The following is a 25681-nucleotide window of genomic DNA, read 5'->3' on the forward strand; positions in this document are numbered from 1 at the left end:
TTGTCTCCTCTCTAATCTCGCTAAGGGCAAGGGCTACACCGAGAATTTCTAAGTGCTAATTTTGCAAGAAAATAAGTATGTTGTTTGCTGATTTTAACACAATCTGATTCTTTTTATGTTTACTTTACTGGCTCATATCCCTTTAAAGATACCTGTCATCATAATTTAAAAGAATAAAAGGAATATTCTTTTTTTTTCACTGCAATGTTGAGTTATGTTTTAATATGCATAATGTTACAGATTCTTTACACATATGAAAATGCTTCAAACTTGGACCAAAAAATACTTTGAAAGTTTAATTTATTGTTACAAAGAGTTAAAAACTCCAGGACATTAACATTTTTGTTGGTAAAAAGTAACTTTATTTTCTTCATCTTGTTTATGATTCAATGTCCTTCATCAATCTTGTTCCAGATGAGTTACTGTATATGTAGAAAGTACAGTTAGAACAACAAACACACACAATTTAGATAAACAAATAGAAAAAGAAAACAATGCCAATTTGAAGCAATCTCATTTCCTTTCCCATTTTTACATTAAAATATATCAGCAATTGTAATTTTTCATGAATGAATTTATTGATATATTGATATCTATACACTGAATAATTCATAAGGCTTTATTTATAATATAGTATGTAATAATCTTAAATACACAACATAGTATATCTGAAAACTACCTGGTAATTTTTATCATATAGAGTATATTTGTCAGAAAATATAACACAAAGGAGTTACCATCTTACCTGTATCAATTCATTAAGATTATGTTTATGCAGCCAGTTGTTTACAATGTTCAATCAGAATTGGTTCCTGAAAGACATGTTAATATATATTATAAAAGGCAATATGTTATCAAATTATTGTTAATATGTCTAATATTTTACAATGTTAGCTTGTCCCATATACAAATGCCCCAGTTACTTTGCCTCCCTTACAATCCTAACAAGCACAATTTTACTCTTCTGCACAGCCATCTTGAATGTTTTTCATTCTGTGCATACCACTTACATTTTTCACCTTTTAATACACACAGGTTTTTTTCCCTCATTCTACCCACGCCTCAATTTTCTCTCCTCCTCGTACACTCGTTGCATAAGCATTACTGCTCTTACACACACCCCCAAATACACTACCAATATTATGTAAAAATCCAGTCAGGAGTTACATTCTCCATTAGGTACCTCTGGGGCTGTCCTACTCATATGTACAACCAGTAAGCACTTTACAACGCTTATGCACAACTTTCAACAATCTCTGGCCATTCTGCAGATATCCCCATGTGCTTTTTCCAACCTTAGCCTAAAAGAATATATAGCACATTTATGGAAATGTGTCTGTATAAAGATGTATCAAACTTCTGTACTAAATAGGATCATAATAAGTAATAAGAGTAATAAAAAAAAGTCAACGTTCAATCTCTCTGGAGAAAATATAAATATTCTTGTGGCCCTGTTATGGTAATAAAACAGGGTATATTGCAGAAAATTTTGGTGCTGCTGGGTGAAAAACTGAATCACTTTGTCTCCACATATATATGTTTTAGAGAAAATGTAATGAGTCATAAACCCCAATTTATTTATTTTTTCTTTCATGATTCAGATAGAGCATACAATTTTAATCTACTTTCCAATTTACTTCTATTATCTAGTTTGCTTTATTCTCTTGATATCCTTTGTTGAGAAGCATATCTCAATAGACTCAGTAGCGGCTGATTGGTGGCTGCACACAGATGCCTTGTGTGATTGGCTCACCCATGTGCATTGCTATTTCTTCAACTAAGCCTATCTAAAGAATGAAGCAAATTATATAATAGAAGTAAATTGGAATGTTGTTTAAAATTGTATTCTCTTTCTGAATCATGAAATAATTTTTTTTGGTTAAATGTCCCTTTAAGCTCAAAAAATATTATGATGGACAGAGAATATACAATAAAAATATTTTTTTTATTAAAAAAATTATGTAAAAGCTGAGTTTTTTTATTTTTATTTAACAGGAAGATCTAGTCTGTAGGATAGATTGCTCACTATTTTTAAAAGATTTTAAAAAAAATATTTGTCAAAAATAAAACCTAAACAAACCTAAGATATTGAAACTGGTGGTTACAATGAGTGTAAAAATAGAGTACAATGCTTAGATTGTACTTATAAAGGGAAAGCAATAAAACAATATTATATAAAGCATTATATTTCTGTACCTCTGTATTAAAGCATGCCTGGTGGTCCTCTGCGGCACAACACTTTTCTCTCATTTTTGTGAATTCTACAGCAATTTGACCATATAACTCATCAGTCACATGAGGCTTCACCTTCACAAGTGTTACAATGAATCTGTATTCAAAAGTATAAATTGTTTAATATAGTATTTACAAATGCCTTGTACACTGAAGAAAACAGACTTAAAGAGAGAATGTACTTAAAAATATATGATCCACATAAAAGTGTAGCATTTAAACAGTTGACTTTTTCCAGATAAAAAGAGGCTGTTTATATTTAGACTGAAATGAATACAACAGTATCAGTAATGCACTTCCCCCTTTGCATATACATTGGCTGATATGAACTTAGTACTAAAGATCATTGTCTATACAATTAGATATACTTTTTATTTATTTTCCCCCCTTTTGATTAATTTGATGTGGGTTTTCCAGTTCTGAGCATGCATACTTTCCAAGTCGAACCCTTCTACATATATCTGACCCAAATTGGTCTCAGCAGGTGATAAGATAAAACAATGAAAAACAAGGAAGTTCTGCTAACAAAATGGCTGTGACAAACCTTACGTGGGATTAAGGGTATGAAGGAGCATTGTCTGCATTACAATATAATGCTCAAAGTTTTGGGCTGTTTTCTCTCTATGCCAACAAGTTTTTGATAATTAGGCTTCTAATTGAGTATGATAAGTGTTAAACTTAATTTGCATGAGGTTTTTTTAAAATAAATCACAACAAGCCAGTTAGGAGTGGCAGTCACACAGCATGCCAATCACTGGCAGTGTTCTATTTGGTAGCTGTGACTGGACTTTATCTATGTGTTTAGCTTGTTTGAATGGATTAGGCACAGTTAGCTAGATTCTGTAATGCAAAAATTGGACATTTAAAAACCGGACTCTTTAACACTAAGGGCTCCGTTTATGAAGCTACGGATGCAACTTTGGAGCTTCTTCGGGGCAGGTGCATATGAGCAGGCATTTTAAAATCACCCCCAAATTAGCCAGACCGGGTGATTGAATGCCATGTTCTTGCGCAACTGGCAGCAAGAGAGTAGGAGGCAGCGGTGCACGAGCAGCCACTCATACAAAGATAAATGCGAGCAAAGCAATGCTGCCCGCTGTCTGCAATCACGGGAAGACAGATTTCCTAATTGGGGCACAATAATAATAGAGGTCTAATTGCTATGCTGCTTACCCCTGTTTCTTAATGTTAAGCTCTTCTTCAGGGAGTGTACACAAGTCTTCAGTAAAGTGGAAAGTATCATCAGTTATTTCTGGAGGTACATAGGAGTCATCAGGTCCCAGATTAGTAAAGCAGTTTCTTCTATTAGAATAGGATTTCCAGCAGCAGTTTTTAACATGGTCATTGATGGGGTGAGTTTTCTCCATTTCACAGAATTCTCCAATGATCAAACTTAACTAAATTTTGTAGCACAGTAAGAAAAAAAAGTTTAGTAACTAATTTAAATAACTATTGCACAATAAATTAATAATTCAACAAATATAATAATGTGCACGTTCCTATGCCTAGGAAGTCTGCAGAGAGCGCGTGTGGCTAATTTGTGTTGTGAATTTTTTTTTTAAATGATATAAGTGAAACTTGAGTTTCAATTGTGTGTTCTCCTTTAAGTGAGTATATACAGTAAGTTCAATGTTACTGTGAACCCACAAATATTGGTATCACTATATACATATAAAGGTGATTGTGCACCCTTGTGAGTAGCCATTTGTTAGCAATTCTCTTTTCACTGAAAATGTATTTTGGATAAACTGTACTATCCTTTGTACAACAATTATAATACAGTACTTCATAATTAATACATGGCATAAACATATAAAACAGATTCACATCTTATGATATATCTTTCAAGTGAATTCAGTAGCCTAAATTAAGACTGACTCACATAAAGCTTCACCAGTGTGTTCTATAAAAAAAATTATACAAACTTTTATTAAAACTCCCTCTGTCCTTTAATGAATCCCCCTCCCAGGATCATAAGGGTCAATAAGTCCCCATTTAAAATGATGAACAGCATAAGTGTGCTCGTGCTAATGCTGCACATCTCATTGATATTATTGTTTTGAGATATATTATTTTTGGGGGGATATTTTATTTTTGCCCTGCCCCAGAAATAACTTAAAGGACCATAATACCCAAATGTTTAAACACTTGAAAGTGATGCAGCATAGCTGTAAAAAGCTGACTAGAAAATATCACCTGAACATCTCTATGTAAAAAAGAAAGATATTTTACCTCAAAAGTTCCTCAGTAGCCACATCCCATTGTAAAGGATTTCTAAGCAGCAAATCAGTATGTCTGTCCTGGGACAGCTGAAAGGATGAGCCTTGTGCACTCACATATTATTTCCCTATTCAGATTAGGGAAGTTTACAATGAAATCTCATGAGAGTTAAGTCAAATCTCATGAGATCACAGTAAAAGAGTTCATGACCTCAGCACTGCTGATGCTGATTGGCTGCTGTTCATTTCTTCATTTTTATTTTTTTTTACCTGCAGCTGAGTATAACTTTTTACACAGAACTTACTCTGCTGAGCTGAGGAGATTGTGAGGTAAAATATCTTCCTTTTTTACATAGAGATGCTCAGGTGATATTTTCCTGTCAGCTTTTTACAGTTATACTGCATCAGTTTCAAGTGATTTAGCATATGAGTATTATGTACCTTTAAGAAAATGGAATTGCTAGAAAAGTGTATCTTCGTATGCATAGGATTTTTTATTTTTTTTAATAAAACATAATTTAAAACAATACAAATATTCTAAAAAATAAAAAAGTTCTAAATGAAAGTTTAAAAACAGATGTAAGCTGTCAATATATATATATATATTTTTTAATGTAGGTGCTATAGGGCTTTGTTTTCTCTTAATAAATAAAGATAAAGGCTCCTTTTATAAAGCTCCCTAAGTAGCATCGGGGACCAAACGTTTAGGTGGGACCGCTGTTTCTTAACAGGTCCACAACATCAAAGATTGTGAAGTGAACGTCAGAAAGACTTATTTGTCGGGGAGGACTAACAACCCCTCCTTCTGCGCAATTAGCTGCACAAAAAGGGGGCGGGTTGCACATGTGATTGGATGTGCAATCTTAAAGGGACACTGTACCCACATTTTGTCTTACATGATTCAGATAGAGCATGCAATTTTAAGCAACTTTCTAATTTACTCCTATTATCAATTTTACTTTGTTCATTTTATATCTTTATTTGAAAAGCATGATTGTAAGCATAGGAGCCGGCACATTTTTGGATCAGCACCTGGGTTGCGCTTGCTAATACATTAACTAACAAAGTAGAAAACAAAATAACATTTCTGAATCTCCCAGATTAAGTTTCCTAGGAGAATAATTAAATAATGACTCACTCCTCCTTCAGCACATGGCATCTTCTGTGTATTCGGTAGTGCGCAGCATTTGTTGCCAACCTCTGTCATGTGCTTTGTGATATGAATTAAACTTTGGGTTGTTACTGGCAGCATCTTCTTGGTGTAGCGTATCAGCAGCCTAGAATACAAATGAGAAAGCCCGCAATTAGGGTGAAACGCGTAGAAGCTGTGTAAAGGAGTATCCACTTTGAATTTCAACTCTTTGTTTCCATCCCATCGAGGAGAATACCTATCATCCGTGAGAGTTAGGAAACAAGTCCGGAGATTAGATCGCTCCCTGCGTACACTTAAGTACTAAGTGCAGGAGGAGTTAACCGGCCCCCTACGGTAACTTGCGCAAGTTTGAAGAAACCGGTATCAGCAACCGCCATCAACAAAAGCACTAACTACGGAAGCCATTCAGAATCCAGCCGCATACGAGGAAGGGTGAGTTTACCTGCATAGCAGGCACAACACAAGCTCACCTAAAGGTACAGATCTGTCTGGTTTGTCTACACATTGTTACATTGTGCTTGAACATCTTCCCTAGAGCAGAATTTTTTAGAGTTTAATAGTGGCTGGCCACTACTATTTCACCTACTACTTCACCGCAATTTAAATAAAGGGATATCTTGAAAATATCATCAATCTTTTAAAGAAAGACTGTAATTTTTTATTGCTGCACCAAAAACGATATATTGAACACAATATTACAAGATCATTATTGTTTTGAAAGTTTACCATTTTACAAATCAGTATTTTAATGGAAAGATGTCTTTTTATTAACTCTTGATCATTTTGATCCTACAAAGGACTGAATTATACGCATTATTTGCGATTCTTCTAAATCTGGGCTCTCACATCTTGTTGTCCAAATAATCTTTTTGACATTTCAGTGTCAAAACCTGCAAGTGATTAATGTTTTTTTAAAGTCATATGTATTTTATTTTATTTTATTTGTCCAATTATATTTATGTGTTTTGTGACAATTGAATAGTAAAGAATATTTTTATACAAAATTCCCTTTCTAGTTTTTATTAGGTGTTGGCAGATTTTGAGACTTATTATAAGGCTGTATAAATTGTAAAACCTGCCTCCCATACTTCAATCAGTTTACATTATATCTAGTTTACACTTTACAACTCGTGTCTTAATCCCCCTCAATCTCCTTTAATTTACACATTTTTTACTTTTAAAACTTTTAACCTGGAGGAGGTTATTATAGAGGAGGCTTAAGTGGTGGTTTTAGTTCAAGCGCTATACACACATTTCTTATAGAATACGAATGGGCAAATATGTTGCAAATGGAAAGAGAATAAGGAGTGCAGAGTTATAAGCTATGAAGGGACACATGGTAACTCCTAGCTATTAGGCCGGATATACTGTACATAAGTTAAATCATTTTAAAGCATAAAGGAACAGTAAAGTCAAAACTAAACTTTCATGATTCAGACAGGGCATGCAATTTTAAACATCTTTCCAATTTACTTTTATCATCAAATTTGCTTTGTTCCTTTGGTGGTATTTTTGAAAAGCTAAACCTAGGCTCAAACTGATTTCTAAACCGTTGAAAACCGTCTCTTAGCTCAGAGCATTTTGAACGTTTTTCACAGTTAGACAGTACTAGTTCATGTGTGTCATATAGATAACATTGTGCTCACTCCCATAAAGTTATTTAGGAGTCTTCACTGATTGACTACACTGCATGTCTGTCAAAAGCACTTAGATAAGGAGGCAGTCTGCAGAGGCTTAGATACAAGGTAATCACAGAGGTAAAAAGTGTATTAATATAACTGTGTTGGTTATGCAAAACTGGGGAAAGGGTAATAAAGGAATTATCTATCTTTTTAAAAAAAGAAAAATGTTGGTGTAGACTGTCCCTTTAACACCATCAGACATTGTGCAGGTTGAAAATATAGTGAAATTTATCACAGAGTATGTACAAATAGGACAAAATCTATAGTTAATTTTAGTTAGTTAAAGGGACAGCCTACTTGAATTTTTTTTTATTTTTAAAAAGATATATAACGCCTTTATTACCCATTACAAAGCTTTGCATATCCGGCATTGTTATATTAATAGACTTTATAACCTCTAAGTTTACATTTTTCTAAGGCCCTGCAGGCTGTGTCTTATTTCAGTGTTTATATGATCTTTTTACATCTTGCACTACAGCCAGACAGTGCTAGTTCATGTGTGCCATATAGATAGCATTGTGCTCACTCCCGTAGAGATTGATAATGGTTATTCAGGAACCAGCACTTGTTGGATAAAATGCAAGTTTGTAAAAATCAGATAAAGGACAGTCTGCAGGGGATTAGATACAGTTAATCATAGAATTAAAAACTATATTAATATAACAGTGTAGCTTATGCAAAACTGTGGAATGGGTAATAAAGGGATTATCTGTTTTTAACAATAACTATTTTCAAGTAGACTGTCCCTTTAACTATTAATACTTTATTATAATTATTTCACATATAAATAAAAAAAAAATATTATTATAATTTGAACTTTTAGCCATTTCAATTGGTGAGTGTAAAAAAAATAAGTACATTTTTTTACATTTTATCTTTTTACTGTAGACTTTTTGATAGCAGTACCTTGTTTGAAAAATATATTTGTGATAAGTAGCATTAAAATATTGTTCACAGTTCACACTTTATGGAAAATTATTAAAACAAACTTACACATTTTGGAACAAATATTCTCCCAATTTGTGCTGGACTTCACAGTTCTTTTCCACCAATGCAGTGCTTTCCTGGATTGCCTCTGCTAGTACGTGTTCCTGTTTGTTTGTGGGGGGAAAAGTCGCTTATTAAGAAATGTATTAAAAAGCTTAAACTTACAATGACCCAAAAGGATAAACATATCTTGTTTTTTGTTTTTTTTTAATTGAGTTTAGTCCAACAACACCTAATAAGGTCAAAAGCAAAATCTGCAACCTACGTTATCATAATGCTGAAAATTTCCTAAACCAGGTATTTGTTTTGCAGCATGTGAAGATTACAGAATTAGCTTTCTGGCCTAGTAGTAGTTGTATAGGCACAATTGTTATACAAAAGCAAAAGGTGTTTGGGAGCTTCAAGGCTTGCAGTTCCGGAATGGGACTTTACCTATGTGTTTTCTGCAAGGGTTAAACAAATAGTTAAACAGACTCACTAATAAAATGGTGCTCTGACAAAATGCAGAAGGACATTTGGCAGAAGGACATTTGGCAGACGGACATTTGGCCGACGGACATTTGGCTGACAGACAGAAAGCTAAAGAATGTTCCGATTTCGGCCGAGGGCAGATACGTTCCAGAGTGCTCTGTTCTAATCAGAGCCTCGGGCACCGCAACTGCCTCTGGGAACCTTACCATGGGTCCCAGGCCACACGTTTTGTAATTCTCTGTCTGGGAAATTATCTATCTATCAAATCTATCTATTTATCTATCAAATCTATCTATCTATCGTATCTATCAAATGTATCTATTGCATCTATTGATCTATCTATCTAATCTATGTATCTATCTATCAAATCTATCTATCTCATGGCCGGACTGTTATCTGACAGCCACTTGTGTTTCGGCCAAATGTCCGTTGGTCAAATGTCCGTCGGCCAAGTGTCCGTCGGCCAAGTGTCCGTCGGCTAAAAGTCCGGTCATGAATAAAATAGTTACATCACAAGTAATTAGAGCATGTTTATTTCTATAAAAATGTTCCTATAAATGTATTAATGAAGCTTTGTTTTATTGGAAATTATCATACCCCGTCCTTAAGGCATCCAAGAAAGTTTTCAAGTTCACAGCATTTTTCACATTGTTCTTCATATCCTTTGGCTATTCTCAGGAGCAGCTGATCAGATAACTCAGGGTGTCTTCTTGCATATTCATACAGAAATCTGCAACAATATATCATTCCCTTTGTTATAGAAAGTATGTTATATTACCTGTATTTAGCATACATCAGCAATTGAGCACTACATTGCAATAGATATGTTTGTGTTTTTGTTTTGTTAGCACAGTGTAGAGTTTTGCAAATCAGAAATAATCCACTTGAAACCCTTGGTAAGTATGCTTATTGCATCTCAATTGATTGTGACCATTTAAGAGCTACCTTTAAATGGCTTTATGCTCTGCTGTGGTCTATAGCTGGGACAGGGACATTGCAGTAAAATAAATATAGAATATATATTTTGAATGCTGTTTTATTTTCATTAATTAAATAAATTAATTAATTTGTAGTTAGTTCAGTTTTGAGTTTAAAGGGACAGTAAACACATTGTAATTACAGGATATTTCTGTTATGTTGCTATAAAATAACATATCCTCCAAGTCTTAATGTTTTTAAAACAAATTTACTTCTTTTTTTTCTACATTTATTTTTTAATAGCCAAACTCACTATTTACCATATTTAGAGGAGCCAATCTGGGCTTTAGTCTCAAGACTACCAGGCTAGCCACGGTTAAAGTTAGTATAAAATGCATTTATTTGCAGTTTTTATTAGTTCAAACCAATTAGGGACATACAGTATATGGAGCAGGATTAGCCTAAATATGTTACCAGGTGCATTTGAAGTTCTGAGTAATGGAAATTGCTACATTTTCAAAGTTAAATGAAAAGGAGGCAAAATAAATAATGGAAATATATTGCAAAGTTGTTTCATTTTATATACAAAGGATACCAAGAGACTGAAGCAAATTTGTTATATAAGTAAATTAGAAAGTTTAAAATCATTTTCTCTGTCTGAATCATGAAACAAAAATTTTGGGTTTCATGTCCCTTTAAACTTTCAATGGTTCAGACTGAACATGCAATTTTAAAGGGATATTAAACCCAATTTTTTTTCTTTAATGGTTTAGATAGAGCAGGCAATTTTAAGCAAGTTTCTAATTTACGCCTATTATCAGTTTTTCTTCGTTCTCTTGATGTCTTTATTTGAAAAGCAGAAATTTTAGCTTAGGAGCCGGACCATTTTTGGTTCAGCACCTAGATAGCGCTGGTCGATTGGTGTAGCCAATGTAGCCACCAATCACTAACCAGGGTTCTGAACCAAAAATGGACCAGCTCCTAAGCTTACATTATTGCTTTTTCAAATAAATATACCAAAATTGATAGTAGAAGTAAATTAGAAAGTTGCTTAAAATTGCATTCTCTATCTGAATAATGAAAGACAAAATGTGGGTTTAATATCCCTTTAAGACTAGAGATGTTTCAATTTACTTCTATTTTAAAACTTGCTTTGATCATTTGGTAACCTTTGTTGAAAAGCATACCTAGGTAGGTTTAGAAGTAGAAATGCACTACAGGGAATTAGCTGGTGATTGGTGAATACACACATATGCATCATGCTATTGGTTCACCAGATGTACTGAGATAGGCCCCAGTAGTGCATTGCTTTATTTAACTATTACTTTGGCACATTCAAAATGCTCACTCCATTTAAAAATATCTGCTTTAAAAAAAAAAGATTTTAAGCATTTAAAACTGTAACTTTATTGACAATATATGGATTGTTTTGCATTCCAGAGACACACCCATTGGGAATCATATTAAGTATTGTTTATCTCATCTACAAAACATATCAAGCAAATACTGTGCTGCATGTATGAGGGTCAGGTTTATGGCCGTTAAATATAAAACATTTTTTAGATTTTAATTACAAGAAAATCAGGCAGCTCAAAAAACAGCTAGTACAAACTCAATATAAATAAATTAGAATTGATTTAGAAAGTTATCCTTACTCTGCCAAGAAGACATCCTTTTTAGCAGCAAATAATTTGCAAACCTCAGGGTCCTCAACAAATTTTGTCACTTTCTTGGGTAGATCCTCTGGAATATCATCATTTTCCAGGTTGACAATGCAGCTTGTACGTTCGATGAGGGGCTTTTCACAGCAGGTTTTTAATTTGGTTGATATATCTTCATGGTGTTCACATGTGTGTTCAGTGAGCTCCATCTGTCAAGTAAGGGAAATAGTAAAGGGAAATTAAACACTAAATGCATTGTATATGCATTGTATTGAGGTTATCTCCTGCATTATTGCTGGCATGTTGAAATTATACTTGTATTGCATTGAAAGGGACATGAAACACAACATTTTTCTTTCATGATTTAGGTAGAACATACAATTTTAAACAACTGTCCAATTTACTTCTATTATCAAATTTGCTTAATTCTTTTGGTATCATTTGTTGAAGGAGCAGCAACACACTACTGGTTTCTAACTGAACACATGGGGTAGATTTAACAACTGTCCGAAGAACATGATCCGCTATAGCGGATCATGTCCGCCCGACATCGCTAAATGCAGACAGCATACGCTGTTGGTAATTAAACATTTCCCAAGTATTTCTAGTGAAATGCTTGTGCAATGCCGCCCCCGGCACCTTTGCGGCCAATCGGTCGCTGGCAGGGGGTGTCAATTATACCGATCGTATTTGATTGGGAAGATTGCTGTCCGCCACCTCAGTGGTGGCGGATGAGTTAAGGAGCAGCGGAAGGCTTGCGCGGAATAGGCAGCATTCGTTGTTTCATAAATATACCTCATGGGGTGCGCCAATGCAGCCACCAATCAGCAGCTAGCTTACCTTGATAAACATTTTAGCAAAGGATAACAAGAGAAGGAATCTAATTAAATAATAGAAGTAAATTGGAAAGTTGTTTAAAATTGTATTCTCTGTCTGAAAGATGAATTTCTCATTTTGACTATACTGTCCCTTTAAAGGCTGATGAGTTTGCACATGTGCAGTAACTCTCCTTCAGATACCTGCAGAGTAACCGAAAATGGTGGCACCGAATTTAGATGGAGGTGCATTAAATCTGTTTAGTGTTTAATATCCCTAAGAACTCATTGTTTCATTTTATTCAAGCCTTTGCAAAGACCTTTAACAATATTTCTCTTGCTATATATATGTTTTGTTGGCTGTTTACCAGAGTTCTCTATTCACACATTTTGATAGTTTTACTTACAGCTGCAGGTGTAAAAGGAATTATTTAGAGGATTATGCCCAAAATCAACAGAGCAGCTAGTATGAATGGCCCGGGACCACAGGAACTAGATGGCATTTCACAGGAGTAGCACATGCAGGCAGCATATTATGGACAATAATGGGTTTTAAGAGAAATTGCCCTCATAAGGGTGCCAGCTCTTGTGAGGAATTTCTAGCTGCTGAGCATTATTCTTTGAAATTCTAATGGTTGGATTTATATTTTAGTGGATAGAGAGTTGGGGGTCACCAATTAATTCTTGGACCCAGGCAGCACAGTGTCTTGAGCCAGCCCTTAAAGGGACATGAAACCTTACATTTTCCTTTCATTATTCAGGTACAATGTACATGATAATCAAAATGAAACGTTCATAGTTAAAATAGAGATTGGAATTTTAAGAGACTTTTCTATTTACTTCTGTTATACAATTTCCTTTCTCTTGATATAATTTGTTGAAAAGTAGACCTAGGTAGGCTCGGGAGCAGTAAATCCCTAATGGGGCTAGCTGATGATTGATAGCCACTGACAAATACCTCTTGTCATTTGCTAACCAGATGTGTTCAGCTTACTCCCAGTAGTGCATTTCTGCTTGCTTTAACTATGTATTTAAGAAAGAGTAAATAGATAGGAGCGCCAAAAAAATAGGCAGGGTCTTATGTGATTGATAATTGTAGTTTTGATGCTAGACCCTGGGTTAGGATAGCATATATTAGGTGTTTAGAAATAATTCCTATGTGGAATCATGTGTTATAAGGATAGATTTAGAAATTAGGTATGATGTATTTAACAAAGAATATTTATTACAATTTGCACAAAATATCATATAATAAAAACAACCGGGTACAATTCACAGAATATTATATGGTTAAAACAATTAAGTACATGGATCCATGTTAATAAAATCCTATTACATATAAATGTGTCCTAAAAACTGATTAAAAAACGAATATGGCTGTCTGAATATAAAGTATTGTGAGTCTCACATATACAGTATGATGCTGAGGTCGTATGAGTGACCTCCCTCGTATCGTAAACACAACAATTGTGATGAAAAAAGTGCAATAATACTAGTATACCAAGAAGATATAAACGTTGTGATCAAAAAAATATATATAAAAGTATTTAAAAACAGTCTCCAAAAAAGAGATCTACAAAAGCAGTTATAGTTAGCATGTGAATAAATTAGGATGTGATCCACAAAAACATATATGTGTATATCAAAAACAAATCGCAAAAAAGCTATTTTATAAAAATATTGAAAAAAATGATGAAAAAAAAAAAACTTTTGTGAACAACAGGTGTGTACTCAAACTAGTTGGTGTGATTAGAAAGTTATTAAAAAGTCATTGTTGGAGGTGTGGAGGTTCCTGAAATTCAGTCCATTTGGTATAATGATCCTTTGGAGATCCTTTATTTGTAATCCTAAAAAAGCATAAGGATAAGGATGCTCTGGAAAGGAGTATAAGGATACTCTGGAAATTTCTCAAGACCTATAAATAAAAAGATACTAACATAGTAAAAACTAAAAAATTAGTCTTGAGAAAGGCCTCCTTGGCAGGCCGAAACGCGTTGACAGATATATGGTGAGTTTTATTCCTACTAATTCTGAAATACCTAAACAGTATTACACTATGTTAGTATCTTTTTATTTATAGGTCTTGAGAAATTTCCAGAGTATCCTTATCTCTTTTTTTCACCATTTTTTACCATTTTTATTTTATTTTTTCTATACATCGATCACACTTTTACACATTTTGTATATTTTTATAGTTTTACACTTTTGGATCTTCAAACATTTTTTAGGACTTCTAATGCTTTTTTAGGATTACAAATAAAGGATCTCCAAAGGATCATTATACCAAATGGACTGAATTTCAGGAACCTCCACACCTCCAACAATGACTTTTTAATAACTTTCTAATCACACCAACTAGTTTGAGTACACACCTGTTGTTCACAAAAGTTTTTTTTTTTTCATCATTTTTTTCAATATTTTTATAAAATAGCTTTTTTGCGATTTGTTTTTGATATACACATATATGTTTTTGTGGATCACATCCTAATTTATTCACATGCTAACTATAACTGCTTTTGTAGATCTCTTTTTTGGAGACTGTTTTTAAATACTTTTATATATATTTTTTTGATCACAACGTTTACATCTTCTTGGTATACTAGTATTATTGCACTTTTTTCATCACAATTGTTGTGTTTACGATACGAGGGAGGTCACTCATACGACCTCAGCATCATACTGTATATGTGAGACTCACAATACTTTATATTCAAACAGCCATATTCGTTTTTTAATCAGTTTTTAGGACACATTTATATGTAATAGGATTTTATTAACATGGATCCATGTACTTAATTGTTTTAACCATATAATATTCTGTGAATTGTACCCGGTTGTTTTTATTATATGATATTTTGTGCAAATTGTAATAAATATTCTTTGTTAAATACATCATACCTAATTTCTAAATCTATCCTTATAACACATGATTCCACATAGGAATTTTTTCTAAACACCTAATATATGCAATCCTAACCCAGGGTCTAGCATCAAAACTACAATTATCAATCACATAAGACCCTGCCTATTTTTTTGGCGCTCCTATCTATTTACTCTTTCATATTCTATTAACTCAGTGGGCACTTGGGGAACCCACATTAGACAGGAGCAAGAGGTCACCAAACGCAGCGCTGTAGGATACCAATACTTCTAATTTCTTAACTATGTATTTAACCCATTAGCAGGGATAGTGCAATAATAAAATAATCTACCATATTAGAAACTTTTCTTTTTGCACTTTTATGTACCTATAAATTAATTAAATAGATGTTTTTTGTATTGACTGTTGTGTATTATGTGTCATGCATCCTGAGCTTTAATAATGAATCATTATATTTGGAATAATAATTACCCTTTCAATCATACACTCCAGCATATCTCCATGGCAGCAGTCCTCATTCAAATGTGTAACTTCACTTGTTAGTTTTTGTACTGTTTCAAATGTTGCTTTGGGATTCTTTTTGCTTATTTTAACCAGTTTACTATAAAGACAAAAAAAAAAATTATTACCTCTACCATATATAAAGTGCTTTTTTGGCAATATTTGGTGGAAATACAAAAGTAGTTTCTAAGTTACATTCCTCAAAGGAGAGAGAAAGCTAGAAACGCTTGGAAAAACAGCTGAAAACCACTAACATAAGATAATATATAACCCTATAAGTTGTTTTTTTTATACACTCAGTCGATTCTAAATGTAGGCAATGATATTTGTACTAGACTCTCTCTATACTTCGCTCATGTTATATTTTTTTTTGTTAATTTTAATCAGCGACAGCGTAGCTTAATAACCTACTGTTTTACTGTATTAAGACTTACAAAGCCTGGAGAACTCGAACTCCAAAATTGTCCAGAATTCGACAGGACTCTTTCTGCTGAGCTTCAACTATATGTAGTGCTTGTTTAAGTTGTGTCATCTAGAATGAAAACAAAGTAAAAAACAAAAAACTAAATAAATTGTCTATAATAAGATTTTGAATTTTTTTTTATAGGGACATTAATTCCATATCATTTATTAGTAACCACATTGCAAATGAAATGTTTAAAAATCATTTAGCCCTGACATTTTCTAAGCCCATTTAAAAAGGTTGTGGTAATCAAGAGCAGTTCAGATATAGGGGCCGATTTATTACAGTGCGGACAGACATTATACAATGTAGCATATCATGTCCGCCGCACATCGATAAATGCCGACAGCATACGCTGTCAGCATTTATCATTGCACAAGCAGTTCTGGTGAACTGCTTGTGCAATGCCGCCCCCTGCAGATTCGGGGCTATTCGCCTGCTAGCAGGGGGTGTCAATCAGCCCGATCATATAGGATCGGGCGGATTGATGTTCGCAGCCTCAGAGCAGGCGGGCAAGTTATGGAGTCTTTAGACCGCTGCTTCATAACTGCTGTTTCCGGCGAGCCTGAAGGCTCGCGTGGAAAAAGGGGCATCAAGCTCCATTCGGAGCTTGATAATTCGCCCCCATAGTCCTCTTGAGGCTGGAGGAATACATGTCTCTGGACTTCTTTAATGTCGCAAATTAGGATAAAAGTTGTCATGTGTTCTAAGCTAACCAATCACTGTGGAGAATGTTACAGGCTCATGGAAATGTTTCCATACTTTAATATGAGGGAATGGGATGGAACTAGAACAAACTCACTTTTCAGAGGCATTTTACAGCAAAAGCAGGCAAAATAAATCATGATATTATTTTACAGGAAGTAGTCGGGCAGACAATAAAGCGCATATAAAGAGTTTGGAGGGAGCAAATGGGGTTGGCAGAAGTTTTTTCAGGGGCTGTACTACTGCAACACAGTGCACGATGCTTTTCTCTAAATGTACTTAGAGCAAAATCTTATCTAAAATAATTCTATTTCATTTGCACCATGAAAGTATGCATCATTTTTTACTTTTTGTACTGATTTATACTGTACTGGTTTATAAAATATTTATACAAACATAATAAATGAAAATAGAAAATGAATTACCCTATCTTTGAAGCATGTTGCTTTGTCTTCCTCTTCACAGCAATGTGCGCATATACCGTTAAATTGGTAAGCAAATCCCAGAATTGCTGGTGAATAGAGTACTGGGTGTCCTCTAGCTACTTCATAGATATAACTGTAAGTACAAAAGCAATGATCTTAAGCAATAATTGGTTATTGTTTATGGCAATAGAAATCCGTAAGACAATGCAGATGTTTACTATTTACCAGAAATGAAATGTTAGAGAGATATTAAGGTACACAAATCCAAAAAACATTTATTTCATTATTCAGATAGCATGTGATTTTAAACAACTATTCAAATTAGCTTCCTTCTCTTGGTATCCTTTGTTAAAAGTGCAGCTATGCATTACTGGGAGCTAGCTGAACATATCTGGTGAGCCAATGACAAGAAGTATTTATGTGTGGCCACCAATCAGCAGCTAGCTCAGTAACGCATTGCTGCTCTTGAGCCTACCTAGCTATGCTTTTCAACTGAAGATACCAAGAGAACAAAGTTAATTAGTTAATAGAGTATATTGGAAAGTTTTTTAACCCCTTAAGGACCAGGCATTTCAGACTAAAACTTCCTCAAAAGACCAGAGCATTTTTAGCATTTTTGCCATCACTACATTTAAACAGAAACAGAGTCTTGTTTTTTTTTTTATTTACCTATCAAAACTATATATTTTTTTTAGTAGACAACCCAATATTGATCTAGGCCCATTTTGGTATATTTCATGCCAACCTTTCACCGCCAAACTCGAACAAATAAAAAAAATTGTTAACTTTTTCACAAACTTTAGGTTTCTCACTGAAATGTTTTACAAATAACTTGTGCAATAATGGCACAAATGGTTGTAAAACCTTCTCTGGGATCTGTTCTCTATTATATAGGTAAACTGAAGTGCAAGGTACAGCTATCAAAAAGTCAGTAATATCACAGATCTGTGAAAGTGCACTGCTTCTGTCACATGATGTAACAATACGTGTGCTACAAGATGGCGGCACCCAGTACAAAATGCAGAGCTTTAGCAGCTGGATTATGTAATGAGGTAAAATAAGAGAATGGCTTTAAAGACAGCTGCAGACACAGGGGGAAATGCAATAGTATGGTAAACCATGCTAATGTAAGTGTACCCAGCAATTTAATGTCCCTTTAAATACTGAGTATTATAAAACTAAATACATTTAAATTAAAATAATAGCTAAATAGTTTAAACAGAATATTTATTCTTACTGTGCCAGAACATCTTCTTTATTCTTTTTGTAAGACTCGCAAAGTTCTTCAGGTTCTGGTCTCTTATAGTGAGTTCCTGGGGCAGGGTTTCTGTGAGCCCTAAAACACTGGTGTCTCTCAGGATCAGATTTTGCACAACATTCTGTGCTCCATTCATATGTTGCACCTAGTTCTGGGACTGCACAAATACGGTTCAGGAACAAGGTTGTCTAGAGGGGAAAACAGTGATATTAACTTTTAGTCCTTTATTATTGGAAACAATGTACAATGTGGTCCCTAAAAGAGACAAACAACTGTAAAATGACTGCTAGAGCAAGTGGGCAGCATGGTGTTATGTAGTCTCAGTAGACCTCCTACTGATTATCTGTTTGAGGTCACAGCTCATATACATATGTAAGCAAAATTTGTAAGAGAAAAGATATACGGCTAGTTAAAAAATGTAAATTGTTATCGCATTGTGTTTTTATTATGCATTTGTTGATTATGCAATTCTGTTGTATTTAATGGTCTTTTAATGATTTACTTACCTAACTAACATAACTGAATTAGTAGTTAAGATATATACATCCTTCAAAAATAAATAAATAAGTAAATACTATTCTTTATAAAATATTAACATAACCTTATTTTCTGATGGACACAATAGTTATGTCATTTAGGGAAAAATGAAAGTCAAATTAAATTTTTATGATTTATATTAATTATATCTTTTATTATCACATTTTCCTTTTTCTCTTGGTATCCTTTGTTAAAACTTAGCTCTGTTCAATGAAAACATACCTAGGTAGGCTCAAGAGTGTGTATATGTGTCAGGATCACTTTGTGGTATCATTGTTTCCAGCAATGCTTGTAACAATGGTATGCATAGAGTGCTCAATACAAATGAATACTCACAATCTCAATATTGTTTGGGAGTGATCTAAGTTTTAACTAAGAATACCAAAAGAAAGAGGTACAGTTTATAAAAGAAGTGAAAAAGTGTATGCTCTATCTGAATCAAATGTATAGGGACATTAAACACTAAACAAATGCTAGATGGAATGATGCATTCAAAGAAAAGATTAGCCTGAGAAAAACATGTAGATGTATTTTTTAAAGTTGACAAAATAAGTATAAAGTTATAGTGTCTATACAACAATGGAATCAGCCATGTTGTAACTTAGGTTACCTTCTCACCTGTGGCCAATTATGGACAGTTATAAATAGGTCACTAGAGTGTGCAGCCAATGGCTGTGTGGAATATAAAAGTGGTCAGCACTTTCATTTCTAACAGGAACTGAAATTCTCACAATTTCAGAATGGAATTACAGGAAAAGGGTACAAAATAAATAATGAACGTATATATATATATATATATATATATATATATATATATATATATATATATATATATATGATTTATTATTTTATATTACTATCTTAAAGTATTTAATGTCACTTTAAGTTTAATTTTGATGTTCCCATAATACAATAAACTTGTTTTTATGATGGATGCCTATCTATCTTGATAAGTCTTGAAAAGTTTTGGTCATTATTGTTATTATAATTTATTTGTAGAGCTTCAACAGATTCTGCAGAGCAATGAACATACGTATAGTATGCAAAGGTAGCATTTATAAGAAGGAAATGGGTTGAGGGCACTGGCAAGTTTCAGAGATCACCTTACATAAAGTTGATCTACAGGACAGCAGGGCTTGTAGGGTTACATGCTAAGGGGGTTCACAGCCATGAAAAAAAGAAGGGGAACTGAGGTCAGAAAAGGTTAGTGTACGTTGTATGTATCCCTGAACAACAAAGTCTTTAAGGAGTGCTTGAAACCTTAAAAACTAGGGGAGAGTTTTGTGGAGTCAGGGAGAGAGTTCCACAAGATTGGGGCTGTACTGGTGAAGTCCTGTAGACAGGAATGTGAGGCGGTAACAAGAGCGAAGAGGAGAGGATCATGGGAAGAGCCAAGGGGGAGAGAGAGTATCTGGAGAAAGTTCAAACATATAGGGGGGAGCAGTGTTACTGAGTGCCTCATGTGTAGGAACATATCAATATAATTGGGATGTAAAACAGCATTAATCTCATACCAGTGGTGTTGCACAGTCTGCATGTCTGGCACCCGAAGCGCAGGCCTGTGCTAGAGTTGTGATCTGCTCCACCTGTTTTGCAAGTTCCTCAAATGGACATTTCTGGAGGTGCTGAGCGAACGTTATCAGTACTCTGAGAAAGACATTTTTTTGTGTGAATTATATAATGTATTAGATTTAAAGAACAGTAATCAATGTATACAGGTAGCTTGTAAAAAATACATATCATTCACATTGTATTGGAAATGTAGGCTTGGACTACATTATAGTGCAGTAAGGAAAGTAAGGGAAATGTCTCTTTTTTTTGCTAAGATATTTAAAAAGCAAACACACATATGCAATCAGATGCAATATCCGAAGCAGAGAGAAGAATCTTATTTAGAGATACACATATAGCTGAGACCCTAGGGCAGTATGAACTCATAAACCATAACTCCTATTACAATAGGTTAAATATGTGTAAGTTACTTTAAAAACCAAGGATTACTGCATGTTCTTCACTTACTAAATATAATTGTATGAATAAAGAGGAATATCTACATAAATATATCCTCTCCTATCGGTTCCCACCCAGGAACTGAAATAATAGAGAGGCGTTATAGCTTATTATTAAAGAATGCATGAACATTGTGTGTGTCTATATATCTGTGTGTGTGTATATCTGCATGTGTGTGTGTATATATCTGTGTGTGTATATATATATATATATGTGTGTGTGTTGTAGGTAAGGTTGCCACCCGTCCCTTAAAATTCAGAACACTTATAAGTTACACATGCTGCAGGGTGTGCAGGGAGGAATATGAATAGTGCTGTCCAGAAACACAATACATATTCCTCCCTGCACACCCTGCAACATGTGTAAGTTATAAGTGTCCAGAAAACATGGCTGAGGTGGCAACCCTAGTTGCAGGGCCGCCATCAGGGGGTGAATAGGGTGACTCCTGTCAGGAGCCCAGTGGGCCAGGTGGCCCCATGAGGCAAGCACAACTATTATTTAATTTAAAAAAAATGTTTACATGTAGTAGTTACCAGAGGGCGCTACAGCAGACTGCTATTGAGCGTGGAAATATCATTACAAGGAGTAAAGCATTAGCATTTGAGAGGATTTCTGGGTGTGCACTAAACCACTATGCACGGTGTGAGACGGACTTGGCACTTCAGTTTGTACAGTGTGTGCCTGAGTCAGGCGGCAGATCACTTTAATTTGCAGTGTAGGTAGGACTTACTAAGTAAATGTTTTTTATTTATTTGTGCAATTTCAGATTTTAACTTCAATGTGGTAGTTGTGTAGTGGGGCCAGGGGTCCATAAAAACACATTTTTTTTTTACAATATGCAGCAGTGTATTTATGGTTATTTGACAATGCTGTAGAAATTCTATATTTAAAACCATGCAGAAATGTTTCCTCCTTAATACACAAATGGTAGGTGCCCTTTTGGCAGATATGATTTTATATATATAAATATATATATATATATATATATATATATATATATATATATATATATATATATATATATATATATATATCATTCCAGTTTACTGCCCCTTTATGCAAGAACTTCCCAGATGACAGGAGGCATTTTATCTAAGATTTTTACATTTGCATAACATGTTATACTCTCAGGCTAAGATTGCTCAGTGTTTGAAATGAGACAGGTTAACTTAACACTGTTCAGTTTACACTGCAGCTGACTTAATTTTGAAATACAAACAAACAAGCCTAAATCCTGCATTTAACCAGATTTAATGGTATGAGACCTAATGCCACCGCCTATGGTTCCACCAAGACCATATAGAGTACAGCATTTTCAAAATCCATAAGTACAGCTGACAGATGAGAACATTTGTACACCAGATTTGAAGTGGTGCTCTTTGTTGGGAAAAATGTGTGGGGGGGGGGACCCAAACATATGTCAACCTTTTAAAAGTACTTCTCTTCATCTACCCATTCTGACAGATCAATAATGTATAATTTTGAATTCACAGAAGTATTTTTGTTTGCACATTTACAAATATGATTCTTTAAAAAGTGATCTCTTAATTTCTGATATTTTTTTTATCATTCAAGTCACACACTGTTGATTTAGGGGATGGCAATGTGCAGAAATTGTACCTTCTGTGGGTGTCTGTGTTTATGTCTTTGTGCTTTTGTTGGTATCTCTATGAGTGTGTATGTATTTTTTTCTGTGGATCTCTCTGTGAGGGTTTGTGTGCCTGTCTTTGTCCATTTTCTGTGGATGTCTCTGTGAGGGTGTGTGTGTATGTATGTCTGTGTGTTTCTGTCGGTGTTTTTCTCTGTGTGTGTGTGTGTCTTTGTGTGTTTTCTGTGGGTGCCTGTGTGTGTATGTCTTTGTGTGTTTTCTGTGGGTGTCTGTGTGTGTGTTTGTGTGTGTATGTCTTTGTGTGTTTTCTGTGGGTGTTTGTGAGTGTGTAGGATGCAGCAATTTATTTGAACTCTTTTATTCATATTTCATAATATTGCCAACCTAATTTTTTGTGTTAAAGAAGACTTCTATATCTCTGTTGGTTGCAGTGACACACACACATGCCCCAAAATTATAAGAAAAACAAATGTTTATTTTATAGCACAGTAATATCTGCTTTTAACCAAAAAAACTGTAATCCACATTGAAACGTTTTAGATACGACAAAGAAAAAAAAATGTTTTTAAGAAAAACTATTCTTTTTGCCATATGAACAAAGTGTATTTTAAAACAGAAACATATTGTTGAGTAATCCTATCGGTATCATTCTATAAGATTTCAGTTTATTTTATTTTGAATATTATTAAACGGATATGAAACTTCCAAAAATTGCTTTTGTGATTCAGACAGAACAAACAATTTTTTTTAAAAAAGTTTCCCATTTACTTCTATTCTCAAATTTGCTTTGTTCCCATGGTATTATTTGTTAAATAGATACCTAGGTAGCCGTCTGGAGCACTACATGGCAGGAAGTAGTGCTGTCATCTAGTGCTGATGCTAATGGATAAAATGGCTGCCATATAGTGCAATCTCCTAAAATGAAGTCCCTACTTTTCATCAAAAGATACCAAGAGAGTGAAGAAAACTAGATAATAGAAGTAAATTAGAAAGTTGTTTAAAATGTCATGTTCTATCTGAAACATGAAAAACAAATTTGCGGTTTTCATATAACGTTAAAGGGACAGTAAAATCATAATTAGACATTCATGATTCAGACAGAGCATACAATTTTAAACAACTTTTTAATTTACTTCTATTATTTAATTTGCTTCCTTCTCTTGTTATCCTTTGCTGAAAGATTAATCTAGGTAAGCTCAGGAGCAGAGAAAAGCTAGGTTATAGCTGCTGATTGGTGGCTACATATATATACCGATTGTCATTGGCTCACCCATGTGTTCAGATAGAAACCAGTAGTGCATTGCTGCTCCTTCAACAAATGATACCAAGAGAATGAAACAAATTTAATAATAGACGTAAATTGGAAGTTGTTTAAAATGGTATGTTCTACTTAAATCATGAAAGAAAAATTTGGGGTTTCATGTCCCTTTAATATATCTAATGAAAGCTAACTTGAATTTGTGTTAGAAACACAGAAATATGTTTTCTCATTTAAAAAAATAAATACGTACAGCCCTCGGAAGTCTATGGTATCCACCTTCTTGTAAACTTCCCCAAGGAACCTGATATGAGGCTCTAAATAAAACAAGGAAAAAGGAAAACATGGTTATTTAACTGTATTCTTAAAATTGTGTACATAAAACTAAAGGATTATGGGTGTTTTATTCACTTTCTCATGTGCAACATAAATAATAATCTTATGTGCAAAATGTCTGTTTAAAAATGCCCATGTCTAGGGTGGCATGACTGACATAAGGTGTGATGCAGTGAGTAATATTAAGAGACAAAAAAAATTCCGCTCGAGCACTAACTACGCTCAAAGTAAAAAATGATTGCGGCCGTGTTTACACACGTATTACAAGTTGAAAGTAAAAAGTTAGTGTGAGTGCGAAAGACGTAGGCTCAGGATTTTGGATATTGCAACCACGCTAACTCATTCTCCCCATAGACTTCTATGGAGCGTGCTACAAAAAAACTTTTTTAATTATTGCTCACACGCTAACCAAACACTGCGCAAGATCTATTGCGCTAAAGCCAAAGGTGCGTTAGGAATACTTTTACATTCCTATGTTCTTTACTAAAAGATTTTCTTTAAATATATATATATATATGTTTGTACTTTTTCTTTATAAAATATATGTATATATATATTTGAATATAGATAGATATTGTATATACATATATATATATATATATATATATATATATATATATATATATATATATATATATATAAAAATATCTAAAACAAACAAAAAAAAAAAACATTTTTTTTTAATTGATGAGCATTGGAATTTAAAGTATTTCTATTCAAAAAGCATTAGCGCTGCGGAATCTGTTGGCGCTCTACAAATAACCAATAATAATAATAATAATTATATTAAAATTAGTAAAAAATGTATTGCATGTTTAAAGGTATTTGACTGGGAAGGGTTTAAAAGTATTAAAATATGTTTATATATCTCTTTAAATTATTTATGCAGTTACCAAGTGTAATAATCTGTTCACAACTATATTCACATCTATTAAAATAATTATTACATTTTATAAAATGCTTATAAAATTAAACATCCTGTAATGATGACTGCTAATTCTTCTTATTCTTACCTGAATCTCTTTTGTATAGATTTTTTGATTCAGTGGAAATAATTAGCAAGGCAGTTAGGATTATCCACTTCATGGCTGCAGATGTTTTGGGAGAGGACCTCTTAGAAGCCTAAACTCTCAGATAAATTCATCCTTTTTATACTGTCTAAATCAAACATTAGAAAATAATTAACCTGTCTGTTATTAATATTTTTCTTGCTGACTATTCCAAATTCAAATAGCTAACCTTGCCAAAAAATACAGTATATTTAAACAGGGAAAATTATAATGTTGTTGGACATGTCTTTTGTGAAAGACCTTGTAAAACAAGTGAAATATCAGGGTTTAACTAAAACAAAGTCTTTTGTAATAGCAATATCAACCTGCGTACAAAAGGTTAAGCAAATGTGTTCCCTGTGTATAACATTATCATGGTTTGTGCCCACGTTTATTTTATTCCAATTATGTATAAGGTTCAGCTATTGGGGTAATAACATATTCTTCTAACTTGACTACACTTACAGACCAGGATATTGAGCTATGAGCTTTACTAAATCTGAGAATATTG

The 25681-nt window shown here is 33.8% G+C and overlaps 1 protein-coding gene across 1 annotated transcript; it reads right to left on the reverse strand.

Annotated features, from left to right (window-relative positions):
• Positions 1-283: 283 nt before the first annotated feature.
• LOC128649838 (serum albumin) lies at positions 284-25245 on the reverse strand. Its single transcript, XM_053703319.1, has 15 exons — positions 25135-25245; positions 24039-24102; positions 20423-20555; positions 18351-18559; positions 17114-17246; positions 15955-16052; positions 15491-15620; positions 11318-11532; positions 9342-9474; positions 8280-8377; positions 5590-5728; positions 3406-3629; positions 2197-2329; positions 746-812; positions 284-422 (listed from the first exon to the last, which is right to left on the reverse strand). The coding sequence occupies exons 1-14, from the start codon at positions 25205-25207 to the stop codon at positions 771-773; spliced, it is 1824 nt and encodes a 607-aa protein (XP_053559294.1). The 5' UTR covers positions 25208-25245; the 3' UTR covers positions 284-422; positions 746-770.
• Positions 25246-25681: the final 436 nt, after the last annotated feature.

Source organism: Bombina bombina, chromosome 2, assembly GCF_027579735.1.
Source record: "Bombina bombina isolate aBomBom1 chromosome 2, aBomBom1.pri, whole genome shotgun sequence".
Lineage (NCBI taxonomy): Eukaryota > Metazoa > Chordata > Amphibia > Anura > Bombinatoridae > Bombina > Bombina bombina.